This window comes from Macadamia integrifolia, chromosome 2, assembly GCF_013358625.1.
Source record: "Macadamia integrifolia cultivar HAES 741 chromosome 2, SCU_Mint_v3, whole genome shotgun sequence".
NCBI lineage: Eukaryota > Viridiplantae > Streptophyta > Magnoliopsida > Proteales > Proteaceae > Macadamia > Macadamia integrifolia.
Window position 1 is genome coordinate 2,873,823 of NC_056558.1, and position 17,276 is coordinate 2,891,098.

The 17,276-nt window shown below is 41.1% G+C and overlaps 1 protein-coding gene across 3 annotated transcripts in view; it reads left to right on the forward strand.

Annotated features, from left to right (window-relative positions):
• The window catches only part of LOC122071911 (MAG2-interacting protein 2), a 33,790-nt gene extending 17,044 nt beyond the window's left edge, over positions 1–16,746 (forward strand). The window contains exons 10-13 of one of the 3 annotated variants that reach the window (XM_042636385.1): positions 11,889–13,131; positions 13,307–13,572; positions 13,964–16,597; positions 16,630–16,746. In XM_042636385.1, coding sequence (XP_042492319.1) covers positions 11,889–13,131; positions 13,307–13,572; positions 13,964–16,594 — 4,140 coding nt within the window. In that variant the 3' untranslated portion in view covers positions 16,595–16,597; positions 16,630–16,746. Of the gene's footprint in view, positions 1–11,888; positions 13,132–13,306; positions 13,573–13,963 lie in introns of all 3 variants that reach the window. The other 2 variants (XM_042636384.1, XM_042636386.1) reach the window with 2 other exon arrangements.
• Positions 16,747–17,276: the final 530 nt, after the last annotated feature.

The window sequence follows — 17,276 nt, forward strand, 5'->3', positions numbered from 1 at the left end:
GTAAGGCAACTCGTCAATGATAGCTAAGAGACGATCGATCGTGTCGACACCTACCAAGGTGAACACACTTTGAGAGGGGAGCGAGTTCCGTCTTACTTCGATGGACTTGTTCGTCAATTTTTGGAAGCCTTTTAATGGGGGCCTTAGCTAGTTAAAAAAAAATTGTTCACTCCGATGATCACCAAGGCCATAGTCACACCCAACATTGGCAACCATCCTAGGCCAGCAGCCACGGTCATGAAGGGAGGGCAAAAGGTTAGGTGCAAGAAGTCAGGGGAAAAATGGTAAAAAAAGAAACATAGTTGAGGGAGAATCACTGTTCTGGGTAGTTTTGTAAACCTAAACTTGGAGACTCTTATTAATTGAAACACAAATTGGGTAATTTAGTAAAATGAAACCCAAAAGTGGGTAATCTGGTAATTTTTCCTATAACATATCACACCGACTCTATATCAACCCACAATATTGTCCGTTTTGGCCCGTGGGCCTCACGGCTTTAAAATGTGTTGTGACCATGGAAGGGCTGCTAGAGGTTATCAATTAGCTTAGTCTCTTCCGCTTAGCTGATGTGGGACTAAAGAGATGAGCCCCTTAATGCCTCTCCTATGTCCTGCCCAACCTTTGGGTTTCAACGGATCTAGGTCGTGTGTTGGGTGTGACAATCTTCTCCCTTGTGGCACAACGTCTCTGTTGTGGCCCCACATGGTGTTGGGTCCCTCTGATACCATTTGTAACGTCTCGACCCCATACCATGCTTCCTTGCCGTCCCTGTCTCCCCCACACCCACGAAAAACCTGCAAAACCCCCTCCCTCTCCGGCTCTCACTCTCCCCTTCCCTGCTCTCTTCCCCCATTCACTTCCATCACAGAAGACTATTGAGGGCAAAATTGGCATTAGAAAAAGATAGGGTACCTCAAATGTAATATAGGTGAAACGTAAGGTACCTCAAACATCAAATTATGAAACATAAGGTACTTCAAATGATAAGATTCCAAATGTTGGGTACTTGAAGTGTCTATATATACATGTGTGTGTGATTAGATTGGGTTGATGTGTGTGTGTGTGATTAGATTGGGTTGACTAGTTTCCTGTGTTTTGACTAGGAATTTCTTTCCTATTATAGTTTTGATTATAGAGTTGTACCTTGTCTGTGATTCATTGTCTGAGAAGGAAATTTGGGTTGTAAACTTCTCTATAAACAACATGCTATTGGGGGCTGTTGTGCATGGACTTCACAACTCATAGCAGTCCCTCTTCTCCCATCTTCTCTCATCCACACTTGTGTTTACTGGTTTTAGATGCTATGATATTGTTTCAACATATAGGGATTTTCTTATTGGCACCACTTAAGGTGTGTGTGGTCGCCAGATCTGTGCTCAAATTATCTACCTTTACTGGTTGTGTGTCTTCACCTCCTTTAGTCCACCATCAAAGCTATCGAATCCCTTCTTTGCTCTTTCCTTTGGAAAGTTGTTGATTCAGTGAAGTTCTTCTATTCTTTTCGCTGGGCCTCTGTCTGTCTCCCTGAATATGAAGGAGGCCTAGGTTTGAAAAGAATCAAAGAGGTCAACACTGTGGGCGCCCTCAAGCTTATCTGGAAAATTGTGTCTAAACACACCAACATCTGGCTTTCCTGGATCTACATCTCCCCTTTCAAGAATGAATGCCTCTGGACTATCTCTCCTCATCTCCCCTCAAGAATGAATCCCTTTGGACTATCTCTCCTTCCTCTTATTCCTCCTGGATCTGGCGCAAAACCCTAAGCATCAGGTCAATTGCTCCGGGGGCCATCTCCTTGATGCACTTGGGCGATGAGTTTAGAAATGTCTTTTGATTTGCTTTCCTTTTTAGGGTTAGAATTTAGTTTGGTAGTCTTTTATTTAGATTGGAAGATTTTGAAGAACTGAACAGTTGAAAGACTGTTATGGCTACGGTGTGGCTTGCATCTCCCTCGTCCCATCCTTGATTTTCTTCCATTCTTCTCCTCTCCTTCTTTTTTCTGGTTGTTTTCTCCCAGCCCCTGTTCTGGGCGACAGTAGCAGGTTCAGAAGAAAGCTTCGCTGAAGCTCATCTCCAGTCGATTGACTCTGATATTTGGGTCAAAGGCTGCTAACCTGAAGGCAACCCAAACCCCAGAGAATCACCTCCAAAGTCTATCTCTAGTGGGTTACGAGACTGATTTCAGGACTGAACTTTACTCTTCCACCAGGTTCTCTTTCTAGTTCTTCCCGCAGCCTCCCAGCCAACAGATCCAAGTGCTTATCTTGTGGGATCGATAGAGCCTCTTCCTGAGAAGCTTCGCCTGAAATTTCAGGCCAAACTGAGACCTGTCGACTGAGCTCCATCGAACTGAAGCTAATCTCCATCGCCTGCACTGTTTTGCTCCCAAGGAAGAAGGTCTAACTATGTTGTGAGCTGATGTTTTAACCCTAATTCCCTTTATACCCCTTTATCTAACTTTTATCCTCTCATGTCCCATAAACTTAATTGTGTTACCTAGCCTATCCTCAGTAGTTAATTAAATCCCACTTGTGTCCTCTTTGCTTGACTAACCCATCTAGGCAGTTGGAATTCCTGATTATTTACAAAAGTGCCATTCCTTATAGAAGCTTCACATTATTTACAAAACTGCCATTATTCTTGATAATTGTTATCTCCACTATTGAATGGGCCCCTAAACGATCCAATTCCTACTTTTGGAACACGGATCCACATCACTCACATTCATTGGTAATGGTTCCACAACCTCCTTTTGGCTTGACTCTTGGCATGCTTTAAGTGTGCTCCTCTCTTTTGTTACCCCAGGATTGACAATTTATTGGCTCCCCTCTTCCACTAGTTTGTTTACCTCCTCCTTCGCTTTGGGACCTTGTTAGATCTAAAGGTCCCATTGTCTCTTGGCGCAAGATTATCTGGTTCAAAGGCCACATCCCTCATTACAGCTTCACTGCTTGGTGAGCCACCTCTTATTGCCTCCCCATGCAGTATTTCCTTATACATCGGCACATTCCTATTGCCCTCTCTTGCTGTCTTTACTGGAATGGCACTGAAGATGTTGATTATTGTTGTTTTATAGTTGTCCTTGTTGGCAACCTCGGCCACATGACTGTGATAACGTGGCCAGAAGTGGTGACGTGGCAACGTTTGGTTTCTCCGATGAGATAAACAGTGCTATATGGTGTGTACAGAGGTGATTGATACATTCATGGTAGGTGGTGCGGAATTCTGGGTCAAAACTGGTAAATTTGGCTTATTTACTCTTGGGGGCATTTTTGGTTGTGAAAATAATGTTTCTGAAAGAGCGTTTCTTCATGAAAAATTTAAGAGTGTAATTTATTCTGTCCAACGCACTTGATTTCGTCCAATTTCAATACTGTATAAAGAAGTTATGCCATCCGCAGTTAAAAACTGGCTTATGTGGTAGTCGGGGATAGTGATGCAGATTATTCACCAAACTAGGCTTGTTTTATTAGGAATAAGTCTAGGGTTGGATCTTCAGTCCATGTGGTTTTGAGTATAATAGGCCACTTTTATGGGCTTGAAGAGGGACTCTAAGGTTGCATACGGGATTACTAGTTGGTTTCCTTTTTCATTAGTTTCCTTTTTTAGCTGGGTTTAATTTAAGTTATTTTTGTTTCCTTAGGAGTCAAGTTATTAGTTAAGTCATTAGCAGTTACTTTCCTTTTTAGTTTCAAATTTCAGTTTTTAGTAACTATTGTATTAGGAGAAGATTTGGTTTCCTTTTTTAGGAACCTTCTATTTTTTAATTCCCTCCCCCATCAACATTATAAATAAAGAGGAGGAGGCTCCTAAAGGAAGGATGATTTTGATAAACAAATTAATGGTTGTTGCTATTGTCTTCTCCATGAAGAGTTGTCTTGTGTTTGATCAAGGCTAATAGAATTGGCATTTGAGCCAATTGACTCTTTGCAGTGTGAAGCCCGAGAGGTTCTTCTTCTTCAAGTATTCTTCTTTTATTTTCTAAGGTATACAAAGTGTTCAAGTGCTCGTCTGATGTCACAGTTGGGACTAGGTTTTTGTCAATCCTAGTTCTACATTAGATAGTTTCGGCGTTGAAGATGAATTATTTTGAAAGAAATGTTCTCCATGTAACCTTGCGAGAAAAATCCAATGATCGGAAAGGTTCAGGGGCATTATGGTCTTTTTCCATCGCTGAGTCTCATGATCGGATCGTCTAGGAAGTTGTAGAGCATCGAGACGTGGTTCCAACGCTTTTCGTTTTGTCTTGATCGGAGATCATATGAAGAAGTTATGCATGTTTTCACGAGATCGGTCCAAAAATTTGGAACTGGAAAGTGCCAATACCTCTCGCTGATGGGAGGGTTTATGAGAAATTGGAGTTGAAATCAGGGGGCTTTTATATGAATAGTGGAAGTTCTGGCTTGGGGGGTCTTTGACATTAAATTATATGAGGGCAGGGTACTTTGTGTAGTTAAATGTTGTGAAGAGCGATGATCAGACGATTTGATTAAGCCACACTGTCAGATGCTGATCTGGTGGCTGGAGTGTGCGGATCTAGATGATTCGAAGATTCCAATTGTCGGCATATAAGTGGATTGTGCTGAAGAGAAACTAATACAATGTTTTAAGAAGTTCTCACCTTTTTGGAGTAAAGCCGATCCAACGGCTGGTTTTAAATATACTTTATTTGAGTGATATACAACCTTCCTCAATTTCCGCCAAAAGCAACCAATATATGCTCGACAACGAAATCCATTCTGATGTAGGTGCTGTCAGAATGAGTAGAAGTTGATGCCAGATCTATGGCTCTCATTAATTGTCCTATTTATAAATCCTATGGTTCAAATTTAAAGTGCCAGGTGGATCCAAGATCTACGGTCAAGATGAGTGTTGTCTTTTCCTGCTCTGCCTGTGCAGCCCACGCCACATCTCCGAAGATTCCAAATGGTGCATTCCTGTTAGCCCAACTTCAAGGGGGCATAACTTTCTAACCCTAGGGCCAAATTGATTCGTCCAAGTTGCAAATTCTTCATTTTTTTGCCCTCTACACTATAAAAGCAAAAAATCAGAGTTTTGGAAAGAGGAAGGTTCCGGATTTTTGAGGTGAAACTCCCCCCTCTATTATTGGCTTTAGAATGAGCTTTAATGCTCTATGCTTGTGATATTTACTCCATTGAAGGGCCATAGAAGAGGTTGGTGTACTCCATTGATGGTGAGTTGATTCCAAACCAAGAGAGGGAGAAAGGGGAAGAGATGAGAGCAAGTGAGGGTTGCTTGATGCTTTGAAGAGCAAGAAGACAAGGGGAAGAGAAGAAAGCAAGTGAGAGCTTGTCAGTGCTAGTTCCCAGTTTATCCCAGGCAACCGGTTGTGAGATTCCCTAACTCATAACCCTAGGTTTACATTACATATATGTATGTGGTAATGTATGTATCCTATGAGTAGCTGTGGATGTACATGCTAGGCAAGGCTTGACTATAGAGCATTGATATAAGACTCAATTAACTGTATTTTTGAATTGTGTGCTTAATGGGTGCTAAGCATTGGGAGTGCGTACTCTCGTGTAGTGTGTGCTGCATATTATATCGGCACTGGGTGTGCCATCTCAGCTGCGACAACTGTGGGTGCAGTCAAAAGTAGTGCATTGAGTAGGTACGAAGCCTTTATAGGCACTATTCTGGGGACGTAGGCATATTGCCGAACCTCATAAAAACCTTGTGTTGTGGGTGTGCCCATTTGCATTGTATACATTGAAGTACGTTGAATGCGGAATGAGTGTGCACGCTTGGAAGTGCTATGAGAGGCTGAGTGTGCATAAGATTATGCCAACAAGGATAGGTACATCAAGGTTTTCCAAGTCAGATTTCGGGATAGGTTTTTGGGGATCGGAATTGGACTCACTGATTCACCCCCCAGTGACTACCGAGTTACAACTGTAGAAACGTAACCCTAAAAACGATATAGAAGATAATGGAAAAACAAGAAAAAGCAATGCACGCAAGTTTACGAGGTTCAACAAGATTGCCTACGTCTTCGGTGAGGTGAGATTCTGCTTCACTATCAATGGAGAATAGGATTACAGCGCTCGTCCTCACACCTCTCAATATTGCTTGCATTACAGAGAGAGAAAACCTCGTTACAAATATAAGCGGGACCGCCGTTTTGTTCTGTCCAGGCGCCTGCACCAGTACTCCCTGAATTAAACTGCGATGGAATACAAGACATCGTACACCAACAACAACAATTTGATTATCTCTTTTTTTCTTGCCCCTTCTCTGCAACTATATGGAAGAGGGTCTTTAGCAGTTGCTGGCCTTCTAGAAGAAGCGTTCTCCCCCTTTACAAGGAATGGATTTAGGTTGATATGAATTTTGTTGGTTCCTCCATTTATGACACACCTAGGGAGGCCTACCTCTTATCCCACCATCAACCATATCTAGCTGGAGTGAAATTTGCTTAGATGGACGTCCAACTCTCGGTCATATGATAAGATTTGGAAGGCCATTTACTGCAATGTCAGCTCCAAGCTTGCTTTTCTCCATCACCGCACTATTGGGGATTACCCAAGGAACATGCTTATATTTGTGTACTGGGGTCTCCCTACCTCCATCTTATTGCCCCTCCCTCCCTTCCCTATGATTGCTTTGTTCCCCTTTTTGGTTTGTGGGTTGTATTTCTTCCCCCCCTTGTTGGGTTTGTCCCTCTTTTGTAGGCTGATTGTAATACCTCCCCCCTTGGGGCTCCATGTATATTCTTCTTTCTATCAGGGTAATGAATTATTTCTTCATAAAGAAAGGTGTCAAATGGTTTGTAACCTTACTTTTTTCCCTTTTTGGTATAAGACACTTTTTTTTTTCAAAATGGTAAATCCTATCATTTCACATATGTACTCTAAAAATGTGTAAAGACATAATAGCTTTGATAATGAAATAATGATAAGTTACTTCCAAATTATTTTTGAAAACCTTTTATACCCTTGACTAAAAGAACTTTGGAAATAAGATAAGGGGCAATTAAAAGGTGTCAAGTTCTAAAAAACCTATAGAGGTGTCGTTTGAAATATATATATATATATATGGGATAAAGAAGCCTAAAAGGCAGCGTCGCCCTTGCATCCAGACACAGTGAGGGAGGTGACATGACCGCTTCACCCCTCATGAATGGTGGAAATCCTGCCCCTGTTGATGCTTCTACTAATTCTCCCATTACGCAGTGGCCACACTGCCTTTTAGGGAACAAGGAACCCTCCTATATATATGTATATACATATACACATAAGTTGCAATTTAAGAGTTGCAAGGAAGTAAGGAAGCAAGGAAGAGGGCTTGCCGCTTGACTTTGTTCTAGTGATGGTCTTGCTGGGATCCCCCTGATCCTCCCTGTAGGACTAGTTGGCCCCTTCTTCCGTCGGCATTCTCGGGGCCTGCTGCTGCCCTTCCTCTTCCTCGAGTTGCTACTTGATCGGGTTTTGCTATGTCACCGTCCTGCTGCTCTGACCTGCTCCTTGACCGCTTCGTTGGCTCCTCCACCCCCTCCGCCTACGCTCGCTGGGCCTGTTGCATTGTTCGAGTGTCTTTATGCCGCTGACCTAGCCAAGCTCTCATCCGGATCCTTGGCAGACCAAATGTTTTCTCATGTTTGCTCCCTGATCGAATCATTTGTCTCGATGGTTTCTTGGCAAGCTCTTTGCAAGGCTTGCAACCCGCAAGGTTGCCCAGCCACGCTCAGCTGAAAGCCGCCTCGTTGTCTCCCTCCGAAAGGCCCGCACAAGGCCCGCGCCATACCGCCATGCCTGCCTTTTATGTCGGAAATTCAATTCATGTCTTGACGGCTAGAAGTGAGAGTGATGAGATATGTTGGTAGGGTTTGGTGGAACCCTACCTGTTTTTTCCCTTTTTGCCCCTCCTACTTTGGGCTATTGGGTTCTTGTTCAGCCCATGTGGGCTTTTGAATTTTATGTTGTTGGGCTTCTAGCTCCTTTTAATTATGCCCATGTGGATTTTGTGTTGTATTAGACATGTCATTTGTGTCATGTCTTCCACTCCTCAAGCCCACTGGGCCTTGGATGCTGCCCTTTTGGACTTTGGTTACCCTCATATGTTTGTAATCTCCCTTGGGGGATATAATTCACCCCCAGGAAGAATATAAGAGAAAAAGAAGACGAAGACAAGGAGGAGGAGAGAAAGAGATGGCGGGAGAACTTGCTGGGAGAGATTGCACTTCTCTCCCTGATATTGATTCATTTAGTTTAGGAAAGGGAAATTATATCCTTACCCCCATGCTAATATAAGATAGCCAAGGGTAGTAAAAGGTAAACAGTAAACGCATTACAACATATTACCACATAATGGGCATGTGCCTAAAGTACCCTTATTAACTCTAACAATACCCCTCAAGGTGGTGAATAAATACATTCCCAGCTTGCAAAGAAGGGTTTTAAATTGACGAGGGAGCCCTTTGGTGAAGATGTCAGTCAACTGATTATTTGTTTTCACGAAAGGTGTACATCATAGTTGTCACGGCGTTTAGGTGACCCAAGGCATTGGAGAGGTTCCAAAAGCAAGGCGCCCAAGTTGACGAAGGTGCCTGGAGGCCAAGGAGTTAAGCGACAGCTTGGCAACTATGGTGTGCATATGTAACCAAAGTCAATATTTTCTTTGATGAAGTGTCGGTCCACCTCAGTATGCTTTGTCCTGTCATATTGCGCAAGGTTGTGAGCTATTCTTATAACAGCTTAGTTGTCACAATAAAGTCTCATAAGTTCCTCAGCATCAAACCCCCAACTCTTGGACCTACCGTTTCTACCACAGGAGTTCACAAACTCCATGAGCCGTAGCCCTGAACTCAGCCTTTGCATTAGATCGGCCTGCCATATGTTGTTTTTGTTTTTCCATGTGACTAGGTTACCACTCACGAATGTACAATAGCTTTGATGTAGATCGCCTTTTTGGAACCGAACCAGCCCAATCGGCATCATTGTACCCTTCTATACTTAGATGGTTGTGTCTGGAATACAATATTCATTTCCTTGGGGTGGACTTCAAGTACCTGAGGATGTGGTAGACAACATCCAATGAACACTCTTGGGGGCATGCATAAACTGGCTCACCACCCCAGCTGCATAGGTGATGTTTGGTCAAGTCAAGGGAAGATAGATCAGCTCCTCCATTAGTCTCTGGTACTTCCATGCATCAATAAGGGAAGAACCACAGTCTTCTCCAAACTTGTGGTTTTGCTCAATAGGAAAGTTTGCTAGTTTGCAAACCAACATTCTTGTCTATTTCAGTAAGTCTAGCACAAACTTCCTTTGGCAGGTTATCCACTTCTTAAATCTTGATACCTCAATTCCCTAGTACTTCAAGGGTCCATGATCTTTAATCTCAAATGGTTGGGCCAAGTAGGACTTCAGTCTCATTATCTCAATCCTGTTATTTCTAGTCCCCACAATGTCATTCACATAGACAATAAGGGAACCCTCCCTTTCTCTCTCTCTCTCTCTATATATATATATAAGTTGGAATTTAAGAGTTGCAGGGAAGCAAAGAAGGAAGAAGATGAGAGAAGAAGGGAGAAGGAGAAGAAGAAGATGAAGGCCAGGGGGAGGAGAGAAAGAGATGGCAGTAGAACTTGTTGGGAGAGATTACACTTCTCTCCCTTATATTGATTCACTTAGTTTAGGAAAAGGAAATTACATCCTTACCCCCCATGCTAATATAAGATAGCCAAGGGAGGTAAAAGGTAAAAAGTAAAAGCAAATTACACACTTCTCTCCGTTATATTGATTCACTGAGTTTAGGAAACGGAAATTACATTCAGACCCCCCATGCTTATATAAGATAGCCAAGGGAGGTGAAAGGTAACAAGTAAAAACACATTACAACATATTTCAACATGATGGGCATGTGCCTAAAATACCCTTATCAACTCTAACAATATATTATGCTAGTTAGAAGTCATGTCAATGATATATGATATATTTTTGCTAATAATGACCTAATATCAGTGAACCAACATACAATAAGCGAATCATAGAATTTAACATTTGTATATTCATCCAAAAAAAAAAAGCAATAAATAGTAGGGCGAAAGACACAGCCCCTGTTTTCCAGGGGGGGCTGTGAAAAGACACCCTCTGTCCCCCTGAAAACAGGGGCTGCGTCTGGATGTGGGGTACGCAGACGGGTAGCATTCTTCCTCCTCAGATAATAAATCAATGTGAAGTGTCAAAAAACCCATATAATATAACTATATAAGCATATTCATTTTATGTTCCTCTTTGAACTGGCATGCACAATAACACCAGGAAATGGGCAGTTGAATAATAGTAGAGGTAAGTGTATATTTACTCAAGAATTTTATATGTTGCAGTTGAACAATATTAGCATACACAATAATTGGCAAACACAAGAACACCATCTATAATCTTATGTGCAAGATTTTCATACGATGCAGCTACTGTTTATCTCAAAACACACAGGAAAAAAGAAAAGAAAAAACTACTCACTAAGGTGCCTGCCCAGGCCACAAAGCATGCCAAGGCGTTCAGGGCTATGCCTAGGTGACCAAGGCGGTTGCTTTTCTTGCTTCAAGTAAGGCATGTTGTTGCCTTGGTGATGCCTTGATAACTATGGTTTTCATTCATTTCTTAAATTTATTTTTGGCACATCCATGTGTATCCACAGTTTCCTTGTGAAGTTGCTTTACCTATTCTGCCCCCGACTTTGGTCATTGTTTATCTATTGCCAAGGTAAACTAAGGATAATTTGAATACATAAGCTTTGTAGTGTTGCTTTCTCATCCCCCTCTGAACTTTTTGGTATTTGGATATCACTTAGTAATGATACGGCTCTGTACATGGTTGTGGGGAAGTGAAATCCTAAAGCATCAATTGTCGGACCTTCCATTGTTGAGGGAAATCTCAACTCTTACTCGAGAACAGAGCACATTGTTTCTCTCAAAGTTATCCATCCCCCAAACCTTTTCTACTTATGATCATTTTACCTGAAAACATGCAAATTAAAGTGCTTAGGATGTGTCATGTAGATTGTAAAAGTGTAAATGGTGGACTTTGTTGGTAAGGTTTCGTCTGGACATTGTTCCCTAGAAGTTTATGTAATTCAGTTTGCAGGCATGTCTTGTAACAAATTTCAATTTCCACTAAAGGCGTATTGTTAAAGCTATCTTGTAGCATCTAGTATAATAGAGGGGTATAACTTGTAGTGTACGAGTGATTCAGTAGGAAAAGTGATGCTAAGGTCATGATTCAATTTATGCAAGTCAGCTTTTTGCATTTTCATATTCACAACCAAGCACCATAAGTGTCAAGAATGGACCATCATTGTCATCCTTTGGCATCATATGTGCAGACTCTGCTCCACTCCCATTTACTCCCCAAATCCTTATCTCGTCACCAGGGTTGGCATCCTTTCTGATTTTCCACTAGTCATAACGGAAGCTCTGACTTGCACCATGGCACTGTTTCTTGCTGTGTGTAACATGGTGGGAACACCACAAATAAGACCTACAGAAACAGTTGAGGGTTTATTCATTCCCCCCCACCCTCAAAAAAAAAAAAAAAAAAAAAAAAAAAAAAAAAAGAAAAAGATAGAAAAAATAAAATATTAAAGGGTTAATGCCAAGGAACGATAAGGTGGGACTTGGGAGGGGGATGAATAAACCTAATTTACTTGCTTGAGATGGGTTTCTATCAATCACGAGCCTAATTAAAAGAAACAGAAGGGGCGGGGCAATAAACTTGAAAAGATTTATTCTGATCTGGCACTCCTACCCTTTTGATACTATGTCAAAATTTTAATGTTTTTTTGTTAACAATATTATATGAAAAATAGGCTTTTCATCTTGACACTATTTATTTTACTGATGGAAATTTTTATTGCATCTGCTTCAGATCTGGAAGGCTAAGGAGTGTTTGAACCTCTTTCCAAATAGCACAATTGTTAAAGCAGAGGCTGATACTATTGACGCGCTTACCATTAAACTTCCCAGCCTTGGCGTTACCCTTCTACCCTTGCAGTTTAGGCAAATAAAAGATCCAATGGACATTATTAATATGGTAATTACGGGTCAACGTGGAGCTTATCTCAATGTGGATGAACTCATAGAAATTGCTAAGCTTCTTGGATTGAGCTCCCAGGATAAGATAGCAGATGTACAGGAGGCACTGGCAAGAGAAGCTGCTGTTTCTGGTGATCTGCAACTGGCATTTGATCTCTGCCTTGTTTTGGTTCAGAAAGGACATGGACCCATTTGGGACTTATCTGCTGCAATAGCAAGAGGTCCTGTCCTTGATAATATGGACATAAGTTCTCGAAAACAGCTGCTAGGTTTTGCTTTGAGCCATTGCGATGAAGAATCTATTGGTGAGCTGCTGCATGCATGGAAGGATCTTGATATGCAAAGTCAATGTGAAACGTTAATGATATTGACAGGGACAAATCCTCCAAACTTCTCTGTTCAAAATTTTTCAATCACCTCACTTCCAATTCACAGTATTCAAGATATAGTGACCCTGAGAGATTGCTCTGAAATGGTGGGTGTTGGTAATGGTGACCAGGAAGTTCATTTTGAGAACATAAAAAATATACTTTTTACTGTTGCAAAAGAGTTACCTATTGAGAAAAGAACAGATTGGGATTCTCTTCTAAAAGAAAATGGAAAACTACTGACTTTTGCTGCATTACAGCTTCCGTGGTTGCTTGAATTGAGTAGGAATGCGGAGCATGGGAAAAAAAATATTCCTGGCACAAAAGCCCTTGCTGGGAAGCCGTATATGAATGTGAGAACACAAGCTGTAGTGTGTATACTGTCCTGGTTGGCAAGAAATGATATTGTTCCTAGTGATGATCTAATTGCATCTCTAGCGAAATCAATAATGGAGCCACCTGTTACTGAAGAAGAAGACATCCTTGGATGCTCATTCTTATTAAATCTCGTGGATGCTTTTCATGGTAAGGAAATAATAGAGGAGCAGTTGAGAACAAGGGAAGCATACCATGAGATCTCTTCTATCATGAACATGGGGATGCTATATAGTTCGTTGCACAACTTTGGTGTGGAATGTGATGGTCCTTTTCCGAGAAGGGATCTGCTGCTGCAGAAATTCCAAGAGAAGCACAAAACACTCACTTCAGGTTATTTGTTACTCTCAATATTGTCTTCACGTGATCCTTAGTGATTTTAATCATGGGTCTAGTCTTGTTATGGGAATCTATATCTTTAAAAATTCATAAAAAAGAAAAAAACTATAATTTTTCAAGATATTACTCTCTCTCTCACTCTATCTTTTACCTATCATTTATGTATCAGATGCTATGGTGAAGATTGATGAAGTGCAATCTACCTTCTGGAGAGATTGGAAATCAAAACTAGAAGAACAGAAGCGCATGGCAGATCAGTCTAGGGCACTAGAGCAACTAATACCTGGGGTTGAAACTGCGCGGTTTTTCTCTGGGGATTATGTTTACATTGAAAGTGTTATTCTTTCCTTGATTGATTCATTAAAGCTGGAAAAGAAACCTGTGTTGAAGGAAGCATTGAAATTAGCTGATGCTTATGGCTTGAAGCAAACTGATGTATCTCTCTCTCTCTCTCTCTCTCTCTCTCTTAGTTGCACCCCTCATGTCATAGGAGATTTCTGCGTTTTCAATTTTAATTGATAGATTTGAAATACTAAAGCAAGCAACAGATTACTATTTTCAGATTTATCAAATTTCTCCCATCTTTCTTCAAATCATATTGACTTCTGAGATTTTTCTTATGTTCTAATCTGTTTTCTAACTAATTTGGATTCTATCTGCTATTTATTTTCCTTTTATTTATCTTCTTCCCCCTTTCATATCTGCTTCTATCTTCTAAATCTATCCAGGTTGTACTTGGAGTTCCACGCCTGCATATTAATTATGTATTTATAGCCTTCTAAATGTTTGATCTATTCTAATACGTGGTTGTTTCCTTTTTATGTAGGTGCTACTACTGTTCTTTAGTTCTGTCCTTGTTTCTGAGGTTTGGACAAATGATGATATTGTGGCTGAAACTTCGGAGCATAGGGAGATAATGCATGCTTGTGCTGCAGAAGTCATTAAAACCATTTTCTTAATTGTCTATCCTGCAATTGATGGGTGCAACAAGGAGCGCATTGCTTTCATATACAGTATTCTCTCTGACTGCTACTTGCAGATGGAGAGAACTGAAGAACCCTTATCAGTCACACCCCCTGATTTATCAGATACTTGTAATCTTGGTTTAACACAACTCTACAGGGTTCTTGAGCAAGAATGCAGAAGGGTTTCCTTTATCAAGAATTTGAACTTTAAAAACATTGCTGGGTTAGGTGGTTTGAAATTTGAGTGCTTCAGCAATGAAGTTTACAAAAGCATCGATGAATCAAGTGTGGAAGCTTTAGCAAAAATGGTTCAGAATCTTGTCAGTATTCATACTGATTCTGAGCATTTTGTGTCGTCACAGGAGGTTTACAAGCACTATGTTTTGAGTTTGTTGGCAACTTTCAATGGTAGAACCAAAATTTATGGTCATCCTGATGATCCAGAAAACTTTCAGCGCTTCATAAGTGAACTTGAGCAGAACTATGATCATTGCAGGTTCTATATTGAATCCTTGTCCCAATCAGATGGCTTGAACATTATGTGGCGATACTACACATCAAGCCTTCTCACAGATAAATCTTCTGGGAATTTAAGAGGTGACTCAGCATGGCTGGACTGCCTTATCTCGCTTTTGAATTTCTGGATTAGAATGGCAGATGATATGCAAGGGATTGCATCATATGAGAGTTCAGAAGACTTGCTCATAAAGCTTAATCTGAAAAAACTATGGAAATGTTTGAAGGTTTTCAGTAGCTTGGTGATGGAGGAGAAAGTTTTGGTAAGTCAAGGTTGGTACACTGTTCACAACTATGCAAAGTGTGAGCTTGTGAACAATTCCATTGATCAGGTTTTTATTTTCTGCAAAACCATGGTTTTTTCTGGCTGTGGGTTTAGAGCCATTGCTGAAGTCTTTTCTGAAGCCATGGTGCCGGACCCAACCAGCTCAAATTTGGACCCGGATAATGAATTTAATCTGGATTATACTCAGAATCTTCCACAACTTTACATAAATATATTGAACTCTGTTTTGTTTGATTTAGCAAGTGAATCTGCTGAACGCCAGAATTTCCATTACTTGTTGTCATCACTAAGTAAATTGGAGGGTAATCTGGACAATTTGAAGAAGGTTAGGTATGCTGTCTGGGGAAGATTGGGGACATACTCTGGTAATATGCAACTGCAAAGTCATGTTCGAGTTTATGCTTTAGAACTTATGCAGTCCATCATGGGTAGGAATCACAAGGGTCCATCCGAGCCCTTACCAGATGTTCAACCATGGGAAGGGTGGGATGAATTTCATGCTTCCACGGCAAGCAGTGAGACTCCCAATCTGGGTGGGGTGAATCTCTCAGATGCATCAAGCTTACTTACTAATACATTGATTGCCCTTAGGTCGACCCAACTGGCAGCAGAAATTTCACCAAATATTGAAATCTCGTCAGATGATCTTTTGACGGTGGACTCAGCAGTCTCTTGCTTCTTGAATTTAGCTAGAGTTGCTAGTACTAAATCACATTTGGATGCTCTACAAGCCATCCTGGAAGAGTGGGAAGGGTTTTTCTCTAGTGTGAGAAACGAAGAGGATTCATGTGAAGCAGCTGATGTTGGAAACAACTGGAGCAGTGATAACTGGGATGAGGGCTGGGAAAGCTTTCAGGAAGAACCTATTGAGAAAGAAGGGAGAAATGAGAGATCTCTTTCTGTCCATCCTCTACAGATGTGCTGGATGGAGATAATCAAAAAGCTTGTTGTGCAGTCCCAATTTGTAGATGTGATGAGACTGATGGACCAATCCTTATTGAAACCTAATGGCGTTTTGCTGAGTGAGGACAGTGCTCGGAGCTTGAGTCATTTTGTTTCTGCCATGGATTGCTTTGTGGCTCTAAAGATAGTGTTGTTACTTCCTTACGAAGCTGTTTGGTTGGAGTGCTTACAAACTGTTGAGGCTAAGTTGAAACAAGAAGGTATCACCAACACAAGGAGCCGAGATCATGAGCTTTTTATCCTTATTTTATCATCTGGGCTGGCGTCGAACATTGCCACCAACTCCAATTACAGTACCACTTTCTCATACTTGTGTTATTTGGCGGGGCATTTCTCACACCTTTGTCTGGAAGTGGACTTATCCCGAGTCAAATCTATAGTGAGGGAGGGGACTAGTACTGGTCAAGATGACTTTCTTTTTCTCTTCAGAAGAATTTTATTTCCGTGCTTTATATCAGAGCTTGTGAAGACAAAGCAGCAGCTTCTAGCTGGTTTTTTGGTAACTCAGTTCATGCACACGCATGCTTCTTTCAGCCTTATCAACATTGCAGAAGCTAGTCTGACAAGGTATTTGGAAGGGCTGGTTTGCCTGCCGGAGTGTGCTGAACCCATTCTTGGTGAAACTGATTCTTGTAAGTCATTAGTAAATACCATCTCTAGATTGAGAGGGAAGTTGGGAAGTTTGATACAATCTGCATTGTCATGTCTTTCAACTAATATGAAATGAAAATCTCTCTCTCTCTCTCTCTCTCTCTCTCTCTCTCTCTCTCTCTCTCTCTCTCTCATTTAGATATATATATCGGGTTGCAGTAGACAGGTGATGTACAACAAGAAATAGAATTTACATGCATTAATATATTTCTGTAACATATTATGTCATTCCGCAGCAGGGTGTTCAGAAAAGTGCAAGGACCTGTGGTACCATAATGTGTTTTCATACTTCCGCATCTTGTCTGTTGATTGCTAGCTCCCATAGAACTGTGAGTCTTGCAGGATGGCCTAAGCTATTGGAGATCTAAGGCTGCTGCTAGGAAGTGGTAGTAATAAAGACAATTAAGCATTAGACAAAGACAAATTGTCTAGTGTAGAAAATTGGGATGCAATGTGGAAAACAAGGACACCCATGACTAGGATCACATTCTTGGTGCAGTAATAGGATAACAAGCCTTGCTTTCTTTGTTAAATTATGCATAGTAGGAGTAGGATTATATTCTTTTTTCATTCTACAGTTAATAATTCTGTTGTATTATGTCTTCCTTAATGATCAACCTTAAAAGATTTATGCAGTAGACCTACTCCTCCAAGGTGACTCCAATGTCTTTCTAATGTTTGCTTGCTTGTATTCTACTTGAGCCCCCTCCTTTCCCCTGCAAATAAATGGATTGGCGTCGTGGAGACTTTATTTCTTG